The sequence below is a fragment of the Lagopus muta genome, chromosome 6 (genome assembly GCF_023343835.1).
Source record: "Lagopus muta isolate bLagMut1 chromosome 6, bLagMut1 primary, whole genome shotgun sequence".
Taxonomy (NCBI): Eukaryota; Metazoa; Chordata; class Aves; order Galliformes; family Phasianidae; genus Lagopus; species Lagopus muta.
This window is the reverse complement of record NC_064438.1, coordinates 51,783,367-51,803,722: the sequence shown is the minus strand read 5'-3', so window position 1 is coordinate 51,803,722 and position 20,356 is coordinate 51,783,367. Positions and strand designations below refer to the sequence as shown.

General features: G+C 41.5%; 1 protein-coding gene across 2 annotated transcripts; it reads right to left on the bottom strand.

Annotated features, from left to right (window-relative positions):
- Positions 1-20,019, bottom strand: CLBA1 (clathrin binding box of aftiphilin containing 1). Of its 2 annotated transcripts, none has more exons than XM_048948634.1 (7): positions 19,917-20,019; positions 13,558-13,658; positions 12,985-13,465; positions 9,315-9,463; positions 8,187-8,316; positions 6,971-7,084; positions 1-5,559 (listed from the first exon to the last, which is right to left on the bottom strand). In XM_048948634.1, exons 3-7 carry the CDS (start codon positions 13,414-13,416, stop codon positions 5,392-5,394), a joined length of 993 nt encoding a protein of 330 aa, XP_048804591.1. In that variant the 5' UTR covers positions 13,417-13,465; positions 13,558-13,658; positions 19,917-20,019; the 3' UTR covers positions 1-5,391. The 2 variants fall into 2 exon arrangements, with proteins under 2 accessions (XP_048804591.1, XP_048804592.1); XM_048948635.1 differs by having other exon boundaries at positions 12,985-13,460.
- Between the last annotated feature and the right edge of the window lie 337 nt (positions 20,020-20,356).

Below are 20,356 nucleotides of genomic sequence, written 5' to 3'. Positions count from 1 at the left end.
GGGGGGGGGGAGTTTTGTTTTGTTTTGTTTTTTTAATGACAGAATTCTGCTTTGCTCTTGAAAGCTGCAGCACCTGTCTCATAAGAAAATTTGTAGTGGTAAAAGCTTTGCTTTGGTTTTATTTTTTGTTCGTTTTGTTTTTGTTCTGCTGGGACTCTAAATGAACGGGGCATATGCAGAGAAAGAAAACACTGCCCAGGTGTTGCATCTCAAAAGTTGGAGCCCTGGCCCTGCTGAAGGTGCCAGGATGTCACCTACTATTTCTAGTCTTAACTGATGCTGTAGCACACCTACCTTGTGCAAAGATCTCCATTTCTTACTGTGACTGTGTTAACAGTGAGCTGCCAATACAGTTTGGTATCCCAGACCAGTGGAGAACCAGTTCAGGTCACATCCTCACAGCCATCTGGGTTGTTCAGCAACCGAAGGGTATAAATGTATTTATATGCATATAATGTATTGATTCTAATATAAAACTTCTGATCTAAAGTATTTTGAATTGCTGGATAAAGGGATTTGTTTGAAGAGTGTATAAGTAGTTCTTGAAGAGGTACAGCTTCAGAATGTACACAGATTGTGCATTGTGTATAGACTACTCTGGCTTTTCCTCAGCCTCTACTTTTGTATTAAAGATATGCCTGAATAAATCCTTGAAATATTAAGGGCCTTCTGCACTGTGATGAAGCAGAGTTATGGTTAAAAATGTCTTTAAATTCAGCGACGAGGAGTAAAGCAAAAAGACTGCATTTAATTTCTTCTTGCATTTGAAAATATGGAATGTTACTATGCAGTAAAGGTATTTTGGTATGAAAATTATATCATGTAGCAAATAGCAAACAGTTAATAAATCCACTTACCTTGCAGCCCCCACAAGGAGACTTGCTTTTCAGCATTTACATGCTAAAAGTTTTTTGTACACTTCAGACATAGATTAAATTGTTGGTACGTTTCATCAACAGTACAAAATGTGATTTCTGTTCAATCTCTTGCCACAAAGCTCCGTTTCCAATTGGTTGCTTGCATCACAGTGCCAAGACCGTAAGCTGGTATGTAATGCAGTTGGGTTATGTATGGAATTATGTGCAAAGGGAAGTTTTATTATTTTTTTTTAAATATGCACAAACTAATTTTAAAATCCTTCCATGTAAAATGAAGTTAGAGGCTAGTTGTGGTGGACCTATTTATTGTATGTTTGGAAATAAAAGCCACAGTTTTGCAGTTTAACCATTTATATTTTGAAGTCTTCAGTATTTCTTTTATAAACAAATGACCTTTGCCACTCTTCAGTCCTCTCTCTCCTCTCAAAGATGTGACGTTTTTCCATAGGTCCCTACTGGAGATTACACTGATGACTTCAAGTTTAAAGTTCTCTGCTCTCTTCCTGTTGTCAACCACTACAATGAAGTTCACTGCAGAAGAGTGGGAATCCCTCATCTTAATGGTAGAGCTACTGACTGCAGCTTGTATGTGAGGCACCCCTCCTGCCTGTTGCCACAGAGGCTGCTGAGCACAGCCTGATCAATGTGAGTCTGGAGGTGACTCCCCAGAAACGTGCTTTTGGCTGTGGGGGCATTGCAGCAGCACAGAGCCGCTCACGTGATGTGTCCTGAAACTCACTAATAGGAAAGCTGCCTTCGTGAAGGTACAGTACTGCAGCATATTAAGAAAATGAGGGAATCAGATCATGCTGAGACTTCAAATGTAGTGAGAGTTTTCTCTATTTGCTTACCTCAGTTTTAGCCACTCTGAAGGCTCTAGCTTCAACATGATGCACAGTGCTGGTATAGCATGGCTGGCAGGGGAGGTGTAGGCAGCACTTGGAACGCTCTGGTTGGATCAATGTTCTGTGTACTGGGAGATGGAGCAAGAGTAATTTCCAGCTCACGCAGCAGGGAAGTACACACAAGAAGGTAACCTGTGCATGAGTTCTGCAAGGAAAATGAATTATAATTAGTTCCCAAACTAATTTTGAGTTATTAAAAACCAGTATTAGGAGAGTTAAGCTATTAAGATGCATCAGTGAGGTACGTATTATTAAATCAAGCATTCGTGGAAGTGGGCAGTTGTTTGGCTTTCAGGTATTTATCTAATATCCTAGTATTCACCATTATCTTGCCTTTAGTGAAAAAAGAAAAAGAAAAACCTGTAACCTTCATTCCATACATTTTTCCCTCATTAGAACCCAGATAGAACTGTTCTGGACTGGCTGTGCTTTGGCACTTAAGGTGAGCTGCATGGTTGTTGGGTTTTTTTGCTTTTTTTTTTCCCCCTTCACTCTATGAAGGTAAACTCAAATCTAAGTGGCTTTGTGGATTTAACATTTAATTTGAATGCAGCTTGTTTTTAGTTAGATTTTCTCTGCTGTTTTAACTGGACTAGGAATAAGTATTGGTGGGCTACTCCCAGGTTCACTCTTAAGGTCGGTCTATAAATGCTGTATCTTATAAGTGCTGTAATCTGTGTTCACCTCTGACTGCAGCACTTTGGAGTGAGTTAGAGTAGGGCCTCCTGCCCATAGACAGGAGCACTCCTCATGTGGAGACAAATCTATAGGGATCAACGCCAGCATCTAAAGCTTTTTTAAAATTCATATACCTAAGAAATGGAGGGTCTACAGTATACTGAGGAATACTTAGAGTGTATACTCACAGGTGTACTCATACTGGGGTCTGGATTGCTGTTTATGTTATCAAATTATATGTATTTTAATTTGGACTTCTAAAAATAAGCTCTAGCAGTAGGAATGTGATGCTTCAAAGACAGAACCTCCCCAAACCGTGCCTCTCTGCTCTGTTCAACTCTAAGGATTGATTGTTGGAATAAGGGTCCCTAAGAGATTACAGCATTGAGCAGAATATCATTCAAATGTTTTCAGTCTTTCACAATGGGATTGTTTGGGTTTTTTTTTTTTTTTTGTTCTATTTTACTCAAAACTGTAGACAACGTTCCTCCTATAGAGGAACCATTTTTGTAACCACATCTCTGATTTGAACTTTGTAGAACTTTGTTCTATGGACGTATTTTCCCTCTAGTTTCAAACAGGAGGAAAAATGCATTTCTGTCCAGCTCTGCAATGTAAAACTCTCACCTTGCTTTAGTTTTCATTTTTCAAAACCATGAGCAAACACCAAGCTCTGTGGTATTTACCTTTCACAAACGCAGAGTACAGCGACAAGTTTATCAAAACTGGAGTATTTCACAGTTGGGAGCTCAAAAGTAAGATTGGAAGTGATGAAATTCGTAGCTTAAAACACGCTAAGTTTTGAAGCTTCTCCTCCCTGTATCATTTTCACAGAACGAACACCTGCTCCGACTTCATACAATTGTGTATTTCAGGAGTTGGTGAGTGGCGATTGTTAGCAGGCTTGGCTTCGTGCCCAGGAAGGCAACAAGGAAATGACAAAAGGAAATGAACAGAGAGTATTTGTGCAAAGCGCATCATAGGGTTTTCCGTCACCCCTTGTTTCCAAAGATAAGAATAGAAGGCAAGGCTGCTCTACAGCTGAAAATGATCTACTAACAAGTTTGGAGAGGCCTGTCTCCCTTTCTGTGTGAGTATCCCCCAAACAGCTGGTGTCCTAGTTCTGAGGCAGGCAGCTGGGACTCCACAGTCTTGATGCTGAATTGAATTGCTTTACAATTTCCTATCTGTGAGTCCTTTTCTTTGAATAAATGAGCTCAGACTGAAGACAGGAGTCACAGATCTTCTCTCACCTGCCATGTGCTGCAGCACTCAGGTAGCCCAGAGCATCTGACCCCCCAAAAAAAAAAAGAGCTGAGACACAGAGACCATCATCTTTGGAAGGCCAGTAGTTTTTTCCATGCTGAATTGTATTACACAGGGCTGAAATTTCCCTTTCCCTGTCCCTTAGACAGGGCTGCAAGACTGCTTCTGTGACTGAGGTTTATGTATTCACTCTTCCCCTGGGGGAATGGTGCAAAAATTCTTTGATACATTCATCTAATGTCAGTGAAAGCAAAACCTGCAAAAAGATAACAGTAACACACTAAAAAATGCCCTCTCAAGGACCCTCTTTAGGGCCGTGCTTCCCTGAAATAATAAAAATGAGATTTTATTCTTATAATTGTTTTCAATACCAACCTCAAATTTCTATTCTTAACTTATTGGCAATTCGCTAGCATTTACTGAGTTTGTTACTACAGACCACTGACTCCACCTTTATGTTTCTGAAAGACTTACAGGGGAAATTCAAGCTGATTTCGAATCCAGTGCTAGGTGCAAAAGTTCACCCTGCTACTGAATGCAGTTGGAGTCCTCAGCCCAGCCCTGCAGAACTCCTTCTGAGAGGATGGGAAACTGCTGAGCTGCCTGCTTTCAAACAGCACTTTTCCAAAGGCTCTGTTAACTGTTTAAGAGGACCACCATACAGTTTGGTTTCATGCTAATAGCATTGAGGTATCATATGCATTACTAAGATAGAGCAACTGCAATTGCCCTGCTGAACAGTTTGCTGGATGAAGAATCGGAGTCTGGCGGAGTTGTGTGGTATTCTTAATGCCAAGAGTAGAGAAGATGCATCATTAATGAACCAACTTAGTTCAGGAATATCAGTGCTGCAGTGCTTCAGCATTTTCTTTAGGATGAGCTTGAATGAGTTAACAACTTCTTTAAAAAAGAAAAAGTTGTACAAAGTTCCCATATTGAGAGTGGCTAGAACAGCAAGCTTCAACAGGTTTAGGGCCGTGGTTTACAGCACTGTGTGGTACAAATCCTGCTGTTAAGCTGTGGCAAGCAGGCCTATGTGTGTATGTCTGCTGAATGAATCCAAGAGGGCCTGACACAATCAGCTTCAAAGATGCAATTTATTTCAGTTAGCAACCAACGCCAGGACAAAACATTTTCAATCCAATCGTTCCACTGACTACCTGTATTACCACAGCAGGCTCTCACAACGCACAGCTCTACCTTCCTCAACCCCAATGAAAGCCACAGGCTGCAGAAGGCTCACTTCATCGTGCTAAGCAGTGGCAAAGCAGCAGATCTCAACAGATTCAGATTGGACCAAACAGAAGAGATGGTGTCACTTCACAACACACTTGAGGTGTGTTCAGGTTTTGGCATGGAAACCAGGTTTTTCAGAGGCCTGAAAGGTCAGTAATTCCAAAGAACAGTCCAGAGGATTTTTAAAGTGTGATTGCAGCTGGATTTACTGTAAGAAAGATGAATCAGCAGCAAAACTTCTCAGGACAAAATTACACCCTTGACTTCATAACTACATGAGATAAATTCCTTCTAATAATGTAGCTTTAGGTATCTCCTGTACAGTAATAGTAACTTTCCTAACGATCATCTGCAGTCACCAGTACAAAGCCAGTAAGAAAATGCATTCAGTTCAAAAAGAAGGAAAACAATTAACAAGTGCATTTGGTTCAACAAACATCACTGTTGAAAAATTTCACGTTTAGGTTGGGTGTACTGAAAATGTGCTTCTTCCTTGGGATTGTTATATACTGCATGTTCCCATTTGATGATGTGGTTTTCAGAAAGAGGTTACAGGTGAAGAGCTGATCCTGTTGGGAATCTGGTGATACAGAAAGCTGAGTGAAAAATTAAAAGCAAGTTAATATTTTCTATGCTACATTACCTTCATCACGTAGCATATTTCAATCTGATTTTAAGACAGACTTCATAAAATCAGCATAAGGGAGAAAAAAAAAGCCCACATTTTTAAAAAGGACACAACTAGGAAAGTAAATGGAAAAGATCACACTGTATGAATTAACTTGCTTCCAAATTAGGGTGAGCAACTTATGTTTTCTAATAAGCCTCAGTGAGACACCATGCAGCAAGGCTTGTTCTTTCCCTTCAGAAGCCACTCCAGAATAATTTGTCTATTTACCTTAACGTTGTATTATGAATCTTTCTACTTTTACTCCTCCTGAATTCACCTTGAGCCACTTGTTTTCATAAGCTCTCCCCCTGTATTTAACAAAGTTCCAAGCATGTGTCTCTGCAGAACTGAATTAGGAAGGAATACACTCAAAGGTCTCTTCTGATTTCCTTTCTGAATCCTACAACCTAACCTCTCCTAAGTACAGAACATACATCATACAGCATCCAGTACAGTAAATGGAATAAAACACTGCAATGAAAATGTGCCTCAAAGTGCATAATCCCACAGCAACAGTAATTGCTTAAGTTAATTCTCTGTTGAAGATGGGATTTTAGGTTTGAATGCTAATCCCAAACACTTTGGTGAAAACAGAATGCAACTGATTCATTTAATTTTTTTAAAGCAATGCAGAATGACAGAATTGTCCTCCAGGTTGCACTACATGAAAGAAACTGATTTTATAAATGCCTGCTTGACTGAAGGCAAATGCACAGATAACAATTCCCGCTTTTGTTTCTCTGTACGTTCTGTAACAAAACAAAAATATCCCTGCAATTGTTAATATCAGTTCTACGTTCCTCTTTAGATAGTTCCTGTTTTCTCCTACAGTGGAGAAACCAAATCTGACTCTTTCTGAATATGTGAAACGCAAGCTCAAATGCAATTTCTTTATAATGAACCTTGTTCCTTGTGTCTCCCTTACAATGCACCTTAGGAGCAAGCCACAAGCGTCTCTCTGTTCATCACATCTATCCTTTAACACCATTATTTTCTTCTGTCATTTTCTGACATACACTCTGACAGTATCATAGGTATTGTTGCTCCCTCCCACCCAGTAAATAGTTTGACCAGCAGACCAAGTTGCTTAGCAAATAATCTTGCATTTCAGCATCCTCCACATTGTATTGTTTTGCATTTGGAATGTTGTGTTTTACCTTTTCTGAAGCAGTCAAATGGGTTTTGATGGGTGAAGTACAACAGTACATACATACAGTCCTATCAGGACCAAGCTGTTAAGCCAGCACATATGCTCTAACAGCTGACTGCAGCACAGATGAACACATAAAATATGCTGTATGCTTCCCTCAAGTACTTATGTTTAGTGCAGTTCTTACCTTGGTCTGGATCAGTGCTTTGCAGTTATTAATACTGAATCCGTCAAATCTGAAGTCTTCATTATCTTTAGCATTTGATTCCTCAGTAACGTCATTCTGGCTCTCCAGAAAGTCCTAAGAAAGCAAATTTACATTTTCTTTACTAATGACTATCTGATCTTAATCTAAAGAGAAGTTTCCTCTCAAATAACAACATCAATTTCTACTTTCCAAAGCTGTATCTGTCACGTTTCCCTGTCACTGAAACAATTCATTGGCAAAAAGATACCCATACATGCGAACCAAATCATGATTTGAAATTTAAAAATTGCAATTTCAAAATTAAACTATTACTGAATAAAATCAGCCCTGGCTTAAGCTGGAAAATATCTGAGAAGTCAGTATTGTTAAAAGCAACGCAATGCAAACGTCTCTATGGGTGAGCAAAGGACAGAAGGGGAAGTTAGATGTTGGAGAAATGTCTCCCGTTTCCTCCTGCTAGATGACAGCTCCTGCAATTCGGAATTGCACACAGCACCGCATCATGGAATGAAATCATCAACTGGAATAGTTACTCTGAGAAGCACAAACAACTGATTCATGCCATCTAAATAACCAGGTTGAAAACTGAACCATCCCCCATGCCTTTATCTTCCCAAAACAAGAGATTAATCAGAGACATTTGAGATTTTCAATATTGATAGTTTGTTCTCGTTTCAGTTTAAAACATATTCCTCTCAAGTCTTGCACAAACAGATGGAATCTTCTGAGGAAGAGGGAAGTGAAACACACTTCCAGTTCATATGCAATGAAAGCACCCAGTGATTACTTTAGCAGCCTCACTGATTCAAATCCACTTTTCACTTAACAGAAAGATATTAGAGACTGACATCTTTTTCATGCTCTGAGGAAAAAAAGAAAGCCATCCAGTACACACACATCTGAAAGCTATTTCTACATTCATGCCTGAAGCTGAACATACTATCTAATGCAACAGGGTGCCACAGAGCTGAGACCTCAGCGTAAAGGTGATCAAAATTTGATCCCTACACAATTTCATTCTTACTGACACACAGTGATGAGAAAACGTGAGACCATCATTTGAAAAGGCTCTCTTTAAGAAACTTATGACTCATCCAGATCTTGTTCCTCGTGTGTTTGCATGTATAGCTTACATAAAATCCAACCTGCAACCAAAAGTTTATACTGGCATACTGGCAGACCTTTGTTCAATTACCATTCGATTTGTATCTATTCCAAGGACACTCAGAAGGTTTTCTTGGCAATGAGATTTACTCCAGGGATGTCTTAATCTGGAGGTATTATCTAAGTCTCTAAGAGTTCTCCATATGTTTCCAGAATCGATGCTAGGAAAGAAAACACAAGTTGAGGTTAGATGGCATACAAAGTTTCCAGAAGACATATGTAATTCTTTCTGTCCATACAGTTGTGTACTAGCCTACCTTTATCTTAAAGCTATTTCCACATTCGTTCAAAGTATCAACCCAACACACTAATAAATTTCCATGATAATCAATGGAAACAGCCAACATTACTGTATGTTGAGGCTTCTCAGAGAAGAAGTGCATTAGAAGCACGTCAGAGTTTGTTACATGCCCACAGTTCATACTAATCAATCGCTTCTGTAAGGTGGGTACAGAGTTCAGCCCTATTAATTTTCTACTTTTCACGATCCGTCCCTCAGACCTTTCTCCTCCATGTCAATCATACTTCACTCTGCAACTTGCTGCTATTTAACTTGCTGGTACCTGATCTGGACACATACATACTACGAAGCAGAGACCATTCCAGCTGTCCTGAGAGTAAGTTAAGTGATACTAACTGCCATTAACACAACCCCAGGAAAGAAGTTGGATGCGCCACAGCTTCTGAAGAAAATCTGCTTTAATGTGAAAAGTGGTCACCACCTGGGAAAAGCGGGGAGGGAAAAAAAGGCGTGGGTTGTCAGCAGAAGGAGCAGCAGAGCTTCTGCTTCAGATGATGGAGAATTGAGTCAGATGTGTTGTAAAGAAAGGACAAGCAAACAGGAAGAACAGGCTGCCTGCTGGCTGCTCCGGCATTCCAGGAGCTGAGTCATAAGAAGGAGCACCGACAACAGGAAAAACTGAGCAGAAATTTGTACTTCTGATATATTCTCTAGCTTGTTTTCCCATGGCTAAAACATAATCCATTTCCTTGACCAACACAATACGTAATTGGTAAGATCTACACACTGAAGGAGCACAGTGATTAAAATGGTTCTTAAGTTTGTTATCAATACCACAAATATTTAAATTATAAACAACATAATTGTTTGATTACTGAGGAACTTTTTTATTATTATTATTATGACTAAACTCATTACCAAAGTTGATTATTTGTAAGTTCAGGAATCCCAACATCTTCATTATTCACATCAACTACTTGATCCAGGCTTCTTATGCTCTCGCTGGACTGCAATACAAGGACTTCTGGAAAGCCTGACTTAAATATACCCTCATAGCAGTGGTCTGCCTAGAAAAAAAAGAGAGTTTCATTTCACATGCTACAGATTGGCAACTTCACAGCTCACGACAGAACAATGTTTCCACTGATTGTATTATTAACTGCATTTAAAATCTGAATTAATATTAATAACACAGGGGGACTGAGCCCATAGTTCGGTGCTTTGAGTATTTACTTTTGATTAGAGGAGAAAAAGGAAAAATCCAAGAGTTTCTGATAACCTTCCTCTGTAATGTCACAACTGCTACATGCTACATTATGGGCTGCTTTGCCTACTAGCAGTCAAGTCTCCTCCTCAAGAAATTCAGTCCAGGCCAAAAACAACACATGCTCACACACCAACTCAGAGCTTATTTTGCTTTGCATTAATAACAGTATTTTTACCACATCTAATGCAACCAAGTGTAACATAACTTCTAGTTACCTATAAATACTTGCACTGCACAAGTCCACATAAAAGCTGAGGTCACTGTGTATCTGGATGCTTGCATTTGCACCAAACATTTTCCAGCTTACATTAAGAAGTTTGATCTGATTTACAAACTCATTCCTCTTCCAGCAGTGATAAGGAGGTTTGCAGGACAGACACGGCCGTGAGTAATCTAACCTCATGTAAACAGGACAAGTGGAAGTAACAGGGTTATCCAAGGAGCAGGAAGGGAAAACGTGCGTAACTGACATCCTATCCTAAGGGGATGTTGTTGTGCCATCTCATCCAGAAGCTTTATTTCTTCAAATAAGGAGTTAGTCAAGTTTTCTAAATCAAAGTACTTAATCGCAGTACTTAATCTGCAGCGTGACTGCAGTCCAGGAGCAGAGATGCTGTGTGAAAACTGGAGAATGAACCCAGCCAGCTTGTTTTTCCTGCCTAGCAATCAACAATCTGATCTGAAAAATGTAAGAGTGGATACTTTGACAGGTTGTTTTAATCGCAATTCAAATGACTGAAATAAATTGAGATATTTCCAGTTTCATTATACTGAACTCAGACAAATGCAGTGAATAGTGGAAGTCCTGAGGGCGTGCACAGTCAGCAGAGCTGGCAGAGGATTCTGTGCTTCTGAGCATGCTCCCAGAAGTGCAGCGTAGCCCTCACTGCCATCCCTGAAATTCAGCCCTTACTGAACTGCCTTTCTTCATGGGTGACTGCAGAGACTCTCAAAAACTCCTGGATAAAACCCTCCAAAACTCTCCCAAAATATCACGAAACTTTAAACTGATTTGTAAATTGCTTTCGTGAACTTATACAATGTGGAGGAGGAAAGCGTTTGAAAAGCAGAGTTCCATGACAGAACAATTGCAGAAGAACTAACAAAGGAAAGCAGATCTGCCTTGTTTGTCATTTCTTCCTGCAGCCTGTGATGTTGCACACAAGCCACTGGAGTACAGCTTATCAAGCCAGATGAGAAGCCCAAGGAAAACCACAAGATCTTTTCTGGTATTAATTTTGTTTTTATTACTGTCTATTTCAGCGTGTGTTTTAACACAAAATGCAGGTAATTTCCATTTAACTTGCAGCTTTGTACTGATGATAAAAATACAAATGCAAAAATTTCAAGTCTGCTCTCTGAAAAAATCCTCTATATTGTCTCAGAGCACTTGCTTAAGCAAGTACACTCATTCCTCTTACAATGGCCTGAATTTAAAGAACACAAGAAAAATCCTCTAAGTCCTGGGGTTCAGCCTTTTCTACCATGTAACTAGCAATAGAATGAGAGGGAATGGCCTCAAGTTGCACCAAGGGAGATTCAGGTTGGACATCAGGAAATATTTCTTGTCTAAAAAAGTGGCCAGGCACTGGAATGGGCTGCCCAGGGAGGTGGTGAAGTTGCCAAGTTGCCAAGTGAAAGAAACATTCAGATGCTGTAGGGAGGGTCATGGTTTAGTGGGGAATATTGGTGGTAGGTGGATGGTTGGACTGGATGATCTCGGAGATTTTTTCCAACCTTGGTGGTTCTATGATTGTAGGCAAAGCATCCTGCTGCTGCAAGGAAATGGTGATTGTTTTCATTTTTAAGTGGGGGACTCTGCTCCTGACTGTTATAATTTAATTAACTGATGCAATAGATAATGGAGGTCAGACCTCTGACCTCAGATGATCTCTAGATCCCTTCCAACCTTCCTCTATTGACCATACAGAAGGGCTGCATCCCAACCTGAGGAGTTTATGATCTCAAACAAACAATATAAAAAGCACAAGAATGAACGACAAACTACATGTGTGTTCTACTCCCAAAGAAATCTCCAGCAGCAATGCAGCTGCTTCTCTATCCTAAGAAAAGGACACCTTAAGTATGTTAACTCTGCCTAAAGTTTCAGCTCATGTTGGATATTTCCTTTTGACTTCAATAAACATGAAAAAAAAAATAATAAAGCAAAGGCTACAATTAGATTAATGCGTACAACTTCTAAGAAAGAAGCCATACAATCTGTTATATTTCTGCCCTGGTCATCACATACTCTGCTTTTTCAGCATAAGACTGCATGTCTGAAATTCCAACCCTAGAATTTAACTTCTGTTTATGCATACCAGCAACTCATCACCGGTTATGTTGTGATCTCTGTTCTACCAATGTTAGACAGCTCACCCCATGCTCAGCACTGAGCTTTCCTGAGCAAAGCCTCTGCAAAAGGCAAGGCTCCAAACAGACAGGGAAGCCTGGCTCCACAAAACTCTGTTCCCTCCGTATAAAAGCTGATCTTACAACTATAAGCTGTGAGCTATGAAGTGCTATTGGCTCTGTGAAAGCCTGAGTTGACTGATCTCCTTTTCCTCACGTTTTAATTCATAACAGTAGTAATAATGAAGTCTTGCTATTTTGTTAGTATTTCATTTCATCTTTCTTTTGTTAGTGTGCTTACCTGTGCCTGGTAAACATGAAAACACACCAATTTCAGCAAGGTAGAACCCTTATGGTGAACAAACAGCTTAGTAAGCATTCAGATTTTAGTTCCAACATTGTATCCCATGATAGGAGGGGAATGGTATTAAATTACTTGCTATTCATTTGCTTGTATCATATTAACTTCTACCCACAATCAGTCCAAAATGCCAGAAGGACTGCTGGGTTATTCAGGCAGCGTACTACACAACAGAAGCTAATGTTTTTGTCAGTCTCTAACTCAATTTTATGTTGGTTTATTTCAAGCAGCTTGCAGGCAACTTGCCCACTCTATTTTTGTTACCTGCCTTCCCAGCTCTTTGCTTCCTACGCTCATTTCGCCTGGCTTTTAACTCTCACATGCTTCAGGGCCCATTGTTTCTGAAGGGCTATAACCCATTCCTGCTGCCCAGAAGAAAAGCAGTGCGTTATGTTCTTCAAAGCTCTCCAGCAGGACAACTGAAGTATTTGTCAAACACTGGAAAGAAGTTGCATTTTGTTCCACTCAAGTTAACTAAAATGCAGCCTGACAGTTTCTCTCCCTGGACAGAGTTATTCTCTATAGAGAAGACATTCAGATACAAATCTTAAGATGCAGGAAGCAGTAACACAAACACTTCTGGTCTTTGGTTTACTGTGAACACTTACCTCATTCAGAGAGCTGGAAGCCTCACTGAGTAGAGATGGCTCGGAACAGAAGTGACCGGCAGCAGCACTGCAGTGTCCTCTGCTCACGCCTGTACCACCATCAGAAGTGTTTTTTGACTTCAGCAAAATATCAGCTCTGGGATGCCATTTGCCCAAGGGTTCCTTGAAGCCCTCAAACTCCCCCCAGGAACCGCTGGGCGCTGAGGTACAGCAGCTCTCACCAGACCCCTCACAGCTCCGCCTGTGGCTCTTCAGTACCGGGAGGCTCTGCTGCGATACCTCGAGGTGAGTAATTCCTTCATTATCAGTCCCTGCGTTTGAGTTCCAGCCATTCTCACCGCCAGACATTCCGCCCACCTCCAGCTCTGTCACACGCACCCGGAGCGATGCGTCTGTGCTACTGCGACTTCCCGACTGCAACAGGTTCTGCATCGTGCTTGGAAAACCACCCCCGCTCAGGCATCGTTTGGTGAAATCTGTGCTGAGAAACAAAACAAAACAAAACCAGCAGTTAAGTTTGATTGCACTGGAACTCTGAACGTTTCTAAAACACGACCAAATTCTTCATGTTACCTCTTAAGTGTCCCCTAAATCACAGCAGGACATCCTTCAGCCACTCCTGCAGCATTGGCATGTGCGTGTTGTTCAGTCTCAGTCCTGTGCAAGCTGTTGGCCTGCAAGGAAAAAAATAGCAAATAAATACTTCTGTGATTAGGGCTGCGTAGGAATGACCACCGCAAGCCGATAAGGCAGCAGAAAGAATGCTCAGGTTAAAAAAAAGCACATTCCAGCCCTGCACAGCAGTTTGGAGTAAATTTTTGATAGCACAAAAAAAGCATTATGGTAGCAGCAATATTTCAGGAAATGTTAAACAGAATTTGTTGGATGTTCAGGGAGTGCTGGAGTGGGTGCTGGAGTCACAAAGAACACCTCCTAGGCACTACCCAGCCCTGTAGTTCTGCCACCCAGCTGGTGCTGGCTGCAAACAGAGCTCTTTTTGTCTGCGTGGGCTTTCCAGGTCCCAAAGATTACCCAAGAGGCGAGTGTGACCTGCGGCACCACAGGCACCGGCAGCTCAGTTCTGTGAAAAGCAACAGCACTCCAACTATTTAAGCAATTAAGGCTGATTTAAGAAGATTGATTTAACATCTGTGAGTTACGCACACAATGCTGCATTTATTGCTTTGGGTAAATCGCATCTCCTCCGGCACCCTTCCATTGCTAAGCTGCAGTGAAGAGACGCAGTCACTATTAGATGTTAGATAGTCCTCAGATGGAAAAAATAACAGAGGTTTTTCCCAAGTTTACCCCAACACAAGGACAAATGACCAGCCCCAGATGCAAATGGACCAGGCTGTGGAGCAATGTAACACTGGAGATCCAGGGGTACATGAGGGGCTGAGCTGGCTGGCAGGGACCTGCCCAACTTCCTCCTTCCCATCCAAACTATCCTCCACGTCCACTCTGAGCTCTCCTCCTTCCTCAGCTCCCCGCAGCCGTCCCAAGCACAGTTGCCTTGGGAAATCCCCATTTCTCCTTATTGTAATACAAGGAAGAAATGTTTCACCCACAGGGCTCTGAGGCCCTGGCACAGGCTGCCCAGTGAGCTGCAGGTACCCTGGATGTGCCCAGGGCTGGGTTGGATGGGGCCATGGGCAGCCTGAGCTGATGGAGCTCATGGCAGGGCTTGGAACTGGGCAATTACTAAGGTCCCATCCAGCCCAAAAATGGCTCCTTCTCATTTCTCAGAATTAACAAGTTCTTCACTCACAGTGTTCCAGGTCCTTTGCTATTCCCATTGCCTCCCCCTTCATCACCCTGGGTTGGGACCACCAGCTGTCCTGCAGCCAGGAGTCAGCTCTCACCTCCTAGAAAGGGCCATGAGGTAGATTGGCATGAAGAAGAAAAGTTCATGTTTCTAGTTTCTTCCTCCAAGCTGGCAGGCTAAGAACATACAGATTGATGGTGGTGATTTGTGTTTGTTTTCAAGCTAAAATGCCCACATAATCACAAAATTCCAAGGTTCTAACTTAGGGAGAAACACAAAGTAAAACTTCACCCTCACACAGGAATATAAACCCGTGATAAAATGATAGGAATAACCCAACTGCAGACTGTCGGGATCTTTTCTCCCCTCACCTCCCTCCCCATTTTGCCCTGTCAGGCACTTGTGTAGTTGGGACTCCACCTGCCCATTGTGTCAGATAAAGCTGGAAGCTGTGGGTCATGTGGCTGTGGCCATCCCACCCCACAGCCTGAGGGGACCATCCCTTCTTGCCCATATCTTGAAGAGCATTGGCAGGGGGATGGAGGTTTTTCCAGGGGGGAGAACACAAAGAAAATCCCTTAGGGTGTTGGCACTCCCCGTCCACTCGGCTGGGTTTAAAATCTGGGCAATCCCAAGCAACAGGGGATTTAAAAAGCAAGGAAAAAGGTCTTCTGGAGCAAGGCCCAAAATAAAAAGCATTTTCTAGGCATTACAGTGCGTGTGTTTTTCAGCCCAGGCACAGATATGCGCGCTCCCCTCCCACACATCTGACTCTCATTTCAGGCTGTAGCGCTTTATCTGAGAGTGAGAGGCTGAGTTTGGGAGCGATGCCCAGACTCAAAGCCAAAAGAACTTTACTGGCAGGTCTCTGAAAGATTTTTTTTTTTTTTTTTTTTCTTTATTTTCTTTCTGCTTTGGAGCCATTTCTTACCCTCCGTGGCCATCATGTGGCAGCCTGAGGAAATCCGACTGGCTCAGCGAGTGATTCAGACTCAATGCATCTGACACTTGTTAGGATAGCATCATTATCCTACTGCAGTAAGTTTGTGCTTTACAGGCCTCAGTGGTTCCAGATCTCTCAAGTTTTTAGGGGAGCTCAGCTCTTCTTTTTTTTTTCTTTCCCCCAGCTGCTGAGATTGTTTAGCACAGCTTTACATATCCACTTTTGTCTTCTCACGGCAAAAGGCAGCAGGCAGACTGTGTGAAGACAGTGATGCTCCCTTTGTACCACACTTTGCACCTGGAGGGGAAGGGACTCATGGGTTTTGCAAACCTGCCTCTGCCTTGCCAAGCTCGAGCTGCCTTTAGTTACATGAGCAGCCCAGTGGAAGAGCAGTTGAGCATCAGAAGCTGCCCCAAGTCCCAGAAACCTGTAGTGCTTTGGGATATAGCCAGCTGCACCATCTGCTGGACAACCTAACCCAGCCTCTGCTCACCAGCAAAGGCAGCCGAAACACATGAACTCACCCCCCCAAAAAACTGCTCAGGTTTGTTTTGGGCAGAGATTAAAATCTGAGGCATGGCTGCCTACAAAGTCGATTCTATTCAATCCATCTGAATTAGTATCCCTTGACTCAGCCCAACTGAGCTGAACTGGTGTTAAAATTCATGTTGTGTTTGGTGGTTAAGGCTCGTGATTTTGTCTGACATACTACAGTCCTTGGGATTTACCCCATACCTCCTCCAAAAATCAAACAACAGTCTTTATATAAACTGCCAGTATGCTAAATGCTTCAAACATGGACTGTAAGCTTATATTTACACTCTTCAACATATACAGCAAGTAAATCAGAACCTCACTATTCAAAACTTCACCACTACGAATGGTTGAGTTAACTGAATACTCAGCTGCAGCTTCTGCTACCACAGTTCCTACTGGAAATTTGAGTTTAGAATAATTCTACAGTACATGTACTTTTTTTCCCCCTCATTTTGCCCTTTAGGGGAAAAAAAAAATGCAGAAATAAAGAACCTCAATAGAATAGCTGAAAAATAGCTATTTCACAGAGATGAGTTGTAAGCACTGGTTTAATCAATCAGCTGCAGCTTCATTTGGAAGTACAGTTCATAACTCCACTGAACTCCTTCCTAGAGAAACAGTGACATTACCATACCTTCCAGCTTTGCACCACTTCAAAACATAAGTAAAACACTTTGGCTTTTTCCTGATTGAATAACAAGAATAGCAACAGTTCAGGGCAAATTTTACTTCTCCCCAATGCTAGATGGGCCTGGGTTTCCTGCAACCCCTGCAAAATATTGCTTTGTGGGATGGAAGGAGCTGGCATTAATGAGGCACCTACAGCAGCTACAGTATCTGTGCTAAAAGATCAACCAGAATGTTTTCAACAGCAGGTGGCAGCTCTCCCTTATTATCTCTTGCATGCATGTAGCAATACACCCATACTCCTTCCGAGTAAGGGAAGTAATTCATTCCCTCTACACACTGTGCTAGAGGTATTGGACCACCTGCTTTATGTGCTGACAGCAGAAAAGTCACTTAGTGTAGAAAGGTACTCTGGGCGTAAAAGATGAACAGTAATACACCTCCCAAAGACACTAGACATGCAAGAGATGTATGTGCCCTGGCTTTAATGGCTGTATTTAGCAATTTTGTCCAGCCTGGCAGTGTCATTTTGAATCAAACCTTGTAGATGCTCCTGTGGCTTTTTAGAGCGATCTTGAAGAGCTCAAACTAAACGTCTTCTTGGGAAAGGCAGTAAAATGCAATTATATTCTGGAAGCTCATGGATACACCATCTTCCAAACCTAGATGTGGGCTGCACTACTTTATGAACCTCCAGGACTTTACCTACCTAACACACGTGTCAAAAGAAGACTCAAACCATTCAGAGTTCCTGCAACATCCTGGGGTGGATTTTGTGCCATATACAAAGCCTTCAACCCTCTTCTATCACTCCATCACCCACTAACACTTCTAGATGGAAATCCTTTCCTGTCTTAAGCTGCTTTCCCTTCTGTTGTCAATCCCACCTGCTGAACCCCTCTTTTCTTTTTATCAGATCTCATTTTTCCACTATCCATCTATCAGCCCTTCTTCCTTTAGCCTCCTTAGAGAGTTGCATCTTGGGGCACTAAGGAAGTGGTAGTGCTTGTTAATCTGTGTGCCAGTCTCTTGTGTAGCAGAAATCTAATGGCAGAAACAGGAGGCTGCTGTATAATGGTAACTGCGTGGCAGTTGCTGTTATGAGACCACTGGCAAGCAATAGTCCATAGATTGCAGGAGAATAAAAGTGACCTTCTTGAAGTCCCACTGCACTACAACCATCATAAATCCTTATAAACTGCTATGAATGGCCCACTCACTATGGATGGCTTTGCCTCATAACCACACAACTAACACTGTCATCACAGGATCATCTAGGTCAGAAAAGACCCTTAAGATCATCAAATTCAACCACCACAAATCCACCACTAAACCATGTCCATAAGTGTCACATCCACACATCTCTTACATACCTCCAGGGATGGCAAATCCTTCACTTCCCTGGACAGCTTTTCCCACCACTCTTCCCATGAAGGAATTCTTCCTGCTATCAATTCTAAACCTTCCCTAGAGCAACTTGAGGCCATTTTCTCACATTTTATCACCTGTGATCTGAGAAAACAGACCGGCTGCAACCTTCTTTCAGGCAGTTGTAGTACCCATGCTTAACATTCACTGCTCCTTGCTCTACTATAATTTCATGTTAAGCTCCTGCTCTGTGTCTCTTTTCTGCTGATGATCTAAAATCATCATTGAGCAGCTCCATAAATCCAACAGGCTTTACTGCTCACATAGTTTTGTCAGATATCTAGATACTCATTTGTTGAAAGCATGCCTTGTATCTTCTACCAGTGCCCTGCATGCACTGCAAATTGAGCCCTGCAGTTTGCAGCTCACTAATCCTCTGTTTTAATGCCTGATTAGGTCCCAAATCCATTATTGTTAGTGAGATGTCAGTGCAGGGCAGGCAGGAGGACTTCATCCTCTTGGCTAAGAGTTAAGCTGCTAAAGGTACACCTGACTTGTGCCTTACACATGTATTAATTAGCTTGCCAGGAAATTTCATTAGTGCTGTTCAGCGAAGATGCTGAAAGGTCAGGTACTCCATTAGCAGTGCTGTGCTTCAGCATTAACAAACCTCTAGAAAAAATAAAATAAAATCAAACATACCATTAGCACAAAAACAGTTTAAAAAACTTGAATGCTTAATGCAAGTAACATTTGAAAGAATACTGAATTCTATTATTAGCATATCTGAAGAAGATGCAAAAGATTACAAGGACCTTGGCTCTACATTCCCCAAGTGAGCTTCAGGTGAACCACGAGGTATAGGAGTATTGCTCTTGTGCTACCAATGCTATCACAGCCAAAGCTGCAAGAGGGCAGCACAGGTTTTGTTTAATGGATTATTTGCTTCACTGCTGAGGGCTCAATTCTGAGAGCTGAACAATTCAGCCAGAAAATTAGGGAACCTCTGCTGCCACAGCTAGGTCTGGCCTGGGACTTGAAGTCTGGATCTAGGTTCAAACTCTCCCCAAATGCCCAACTACTCAAGGTTGTGATAATCTCTATTATGGTTAAAAGAAAGAAAAGAAAAGAAAACAAGACTGAAAAGGCTTAGCATACATTAGCAGCAGTCCCGAGGCTTCTTATACTACTGTGAATGAGGTAAGCAGTGCTTCACAGAACACCATCATAAGGTTGCAATTAGCAATGAGAATTATGCCACAGACATTTTATGTTAAAGAAAACAGTTGTAGCAAAAGTCCAACGTTAAATTCCAGAAACATCAAAGCCTGCAGTTCATATAAATCAGTAATACAGCAAAGTGTAAGCTTTGAATGCATAGGCACACCAATAACTTGTTTCTGAAAAAGCTCTTGCTTGAGAAGGATGACCACACTTGATATTAATTTTCCATTTTGGGATATTTTATAAAAGAGCATTGATTTATTACTAGCTTGCAGACAGTCATGATTTATTTTGATATCTACGGGTCAGGGAAATACATGAGTTATATGGATATGAACATGCCAGGAAAAGTCATTTTGCTGACTAAAACTGTACTTAAAAACAAATATACTGAGCTACTAACTTTTATAAAATACTTAACCATGCACAAGACCTCTAAATATTCACCATCTGCTTTCTACTCACCAGCTATTCATGTTGCATATCCTGTTTACGAGCAGGAACTTGCCGAATAAGGTGACTTGAAAGCTTCTGAAGCCTCACAGTTTTGAACTTATAGCTAACACCAGGATGTGATTCTCCCTACAGGTGAGATTGGGCCATCAGCTACCACCTGAGAAAAGCCCGAGTTCTCTCTTTTGAAATAATGAAACCAAGGTTTCCATCAATTCATGGCAGGCAAAAATACACTGAATAAAGAAATGCTCAAAGTAATACAGAGGGGTAAATTCAGTATTTCAGATCTTGTCCTTTTTTAATTTTAATGCATTAATTTTGCATTTCTACACAAAGTCTTTCAAGATAGAAATATAAAGCTAAATTTAATGCCCATTACTGCAGTCTCCACTAAATAAATAAGGGCCATGAAAGCGTTTGACAGCATGTTTACAAAGGATTGTAACAGT

Bases quoted from the DNA above. Each gene is read 5' to 3' on its own strand.
- CLBA1 (XM_048948634.1), bottom strand. From the start codon at position 13,416: ATGCAGAACCTGTTGCAGTCGGGAAGTCGCAGTAGCACAGACGCATCG. The intron at 7,085-8,186 runs GTAATTGAACAA...TTGCTTTCTTAG, and splicing joins GAATAGATACAAATCGAATG to GACTTTCTGGAGAGCCAGAA. The intron at 5,560-6,970 runs GTAAGAACTGCA...TTTTTCACTCAG, and splicing joins AAGCACTGATCCAGACCAAG to CTTTCTGTATCACCAGATTC.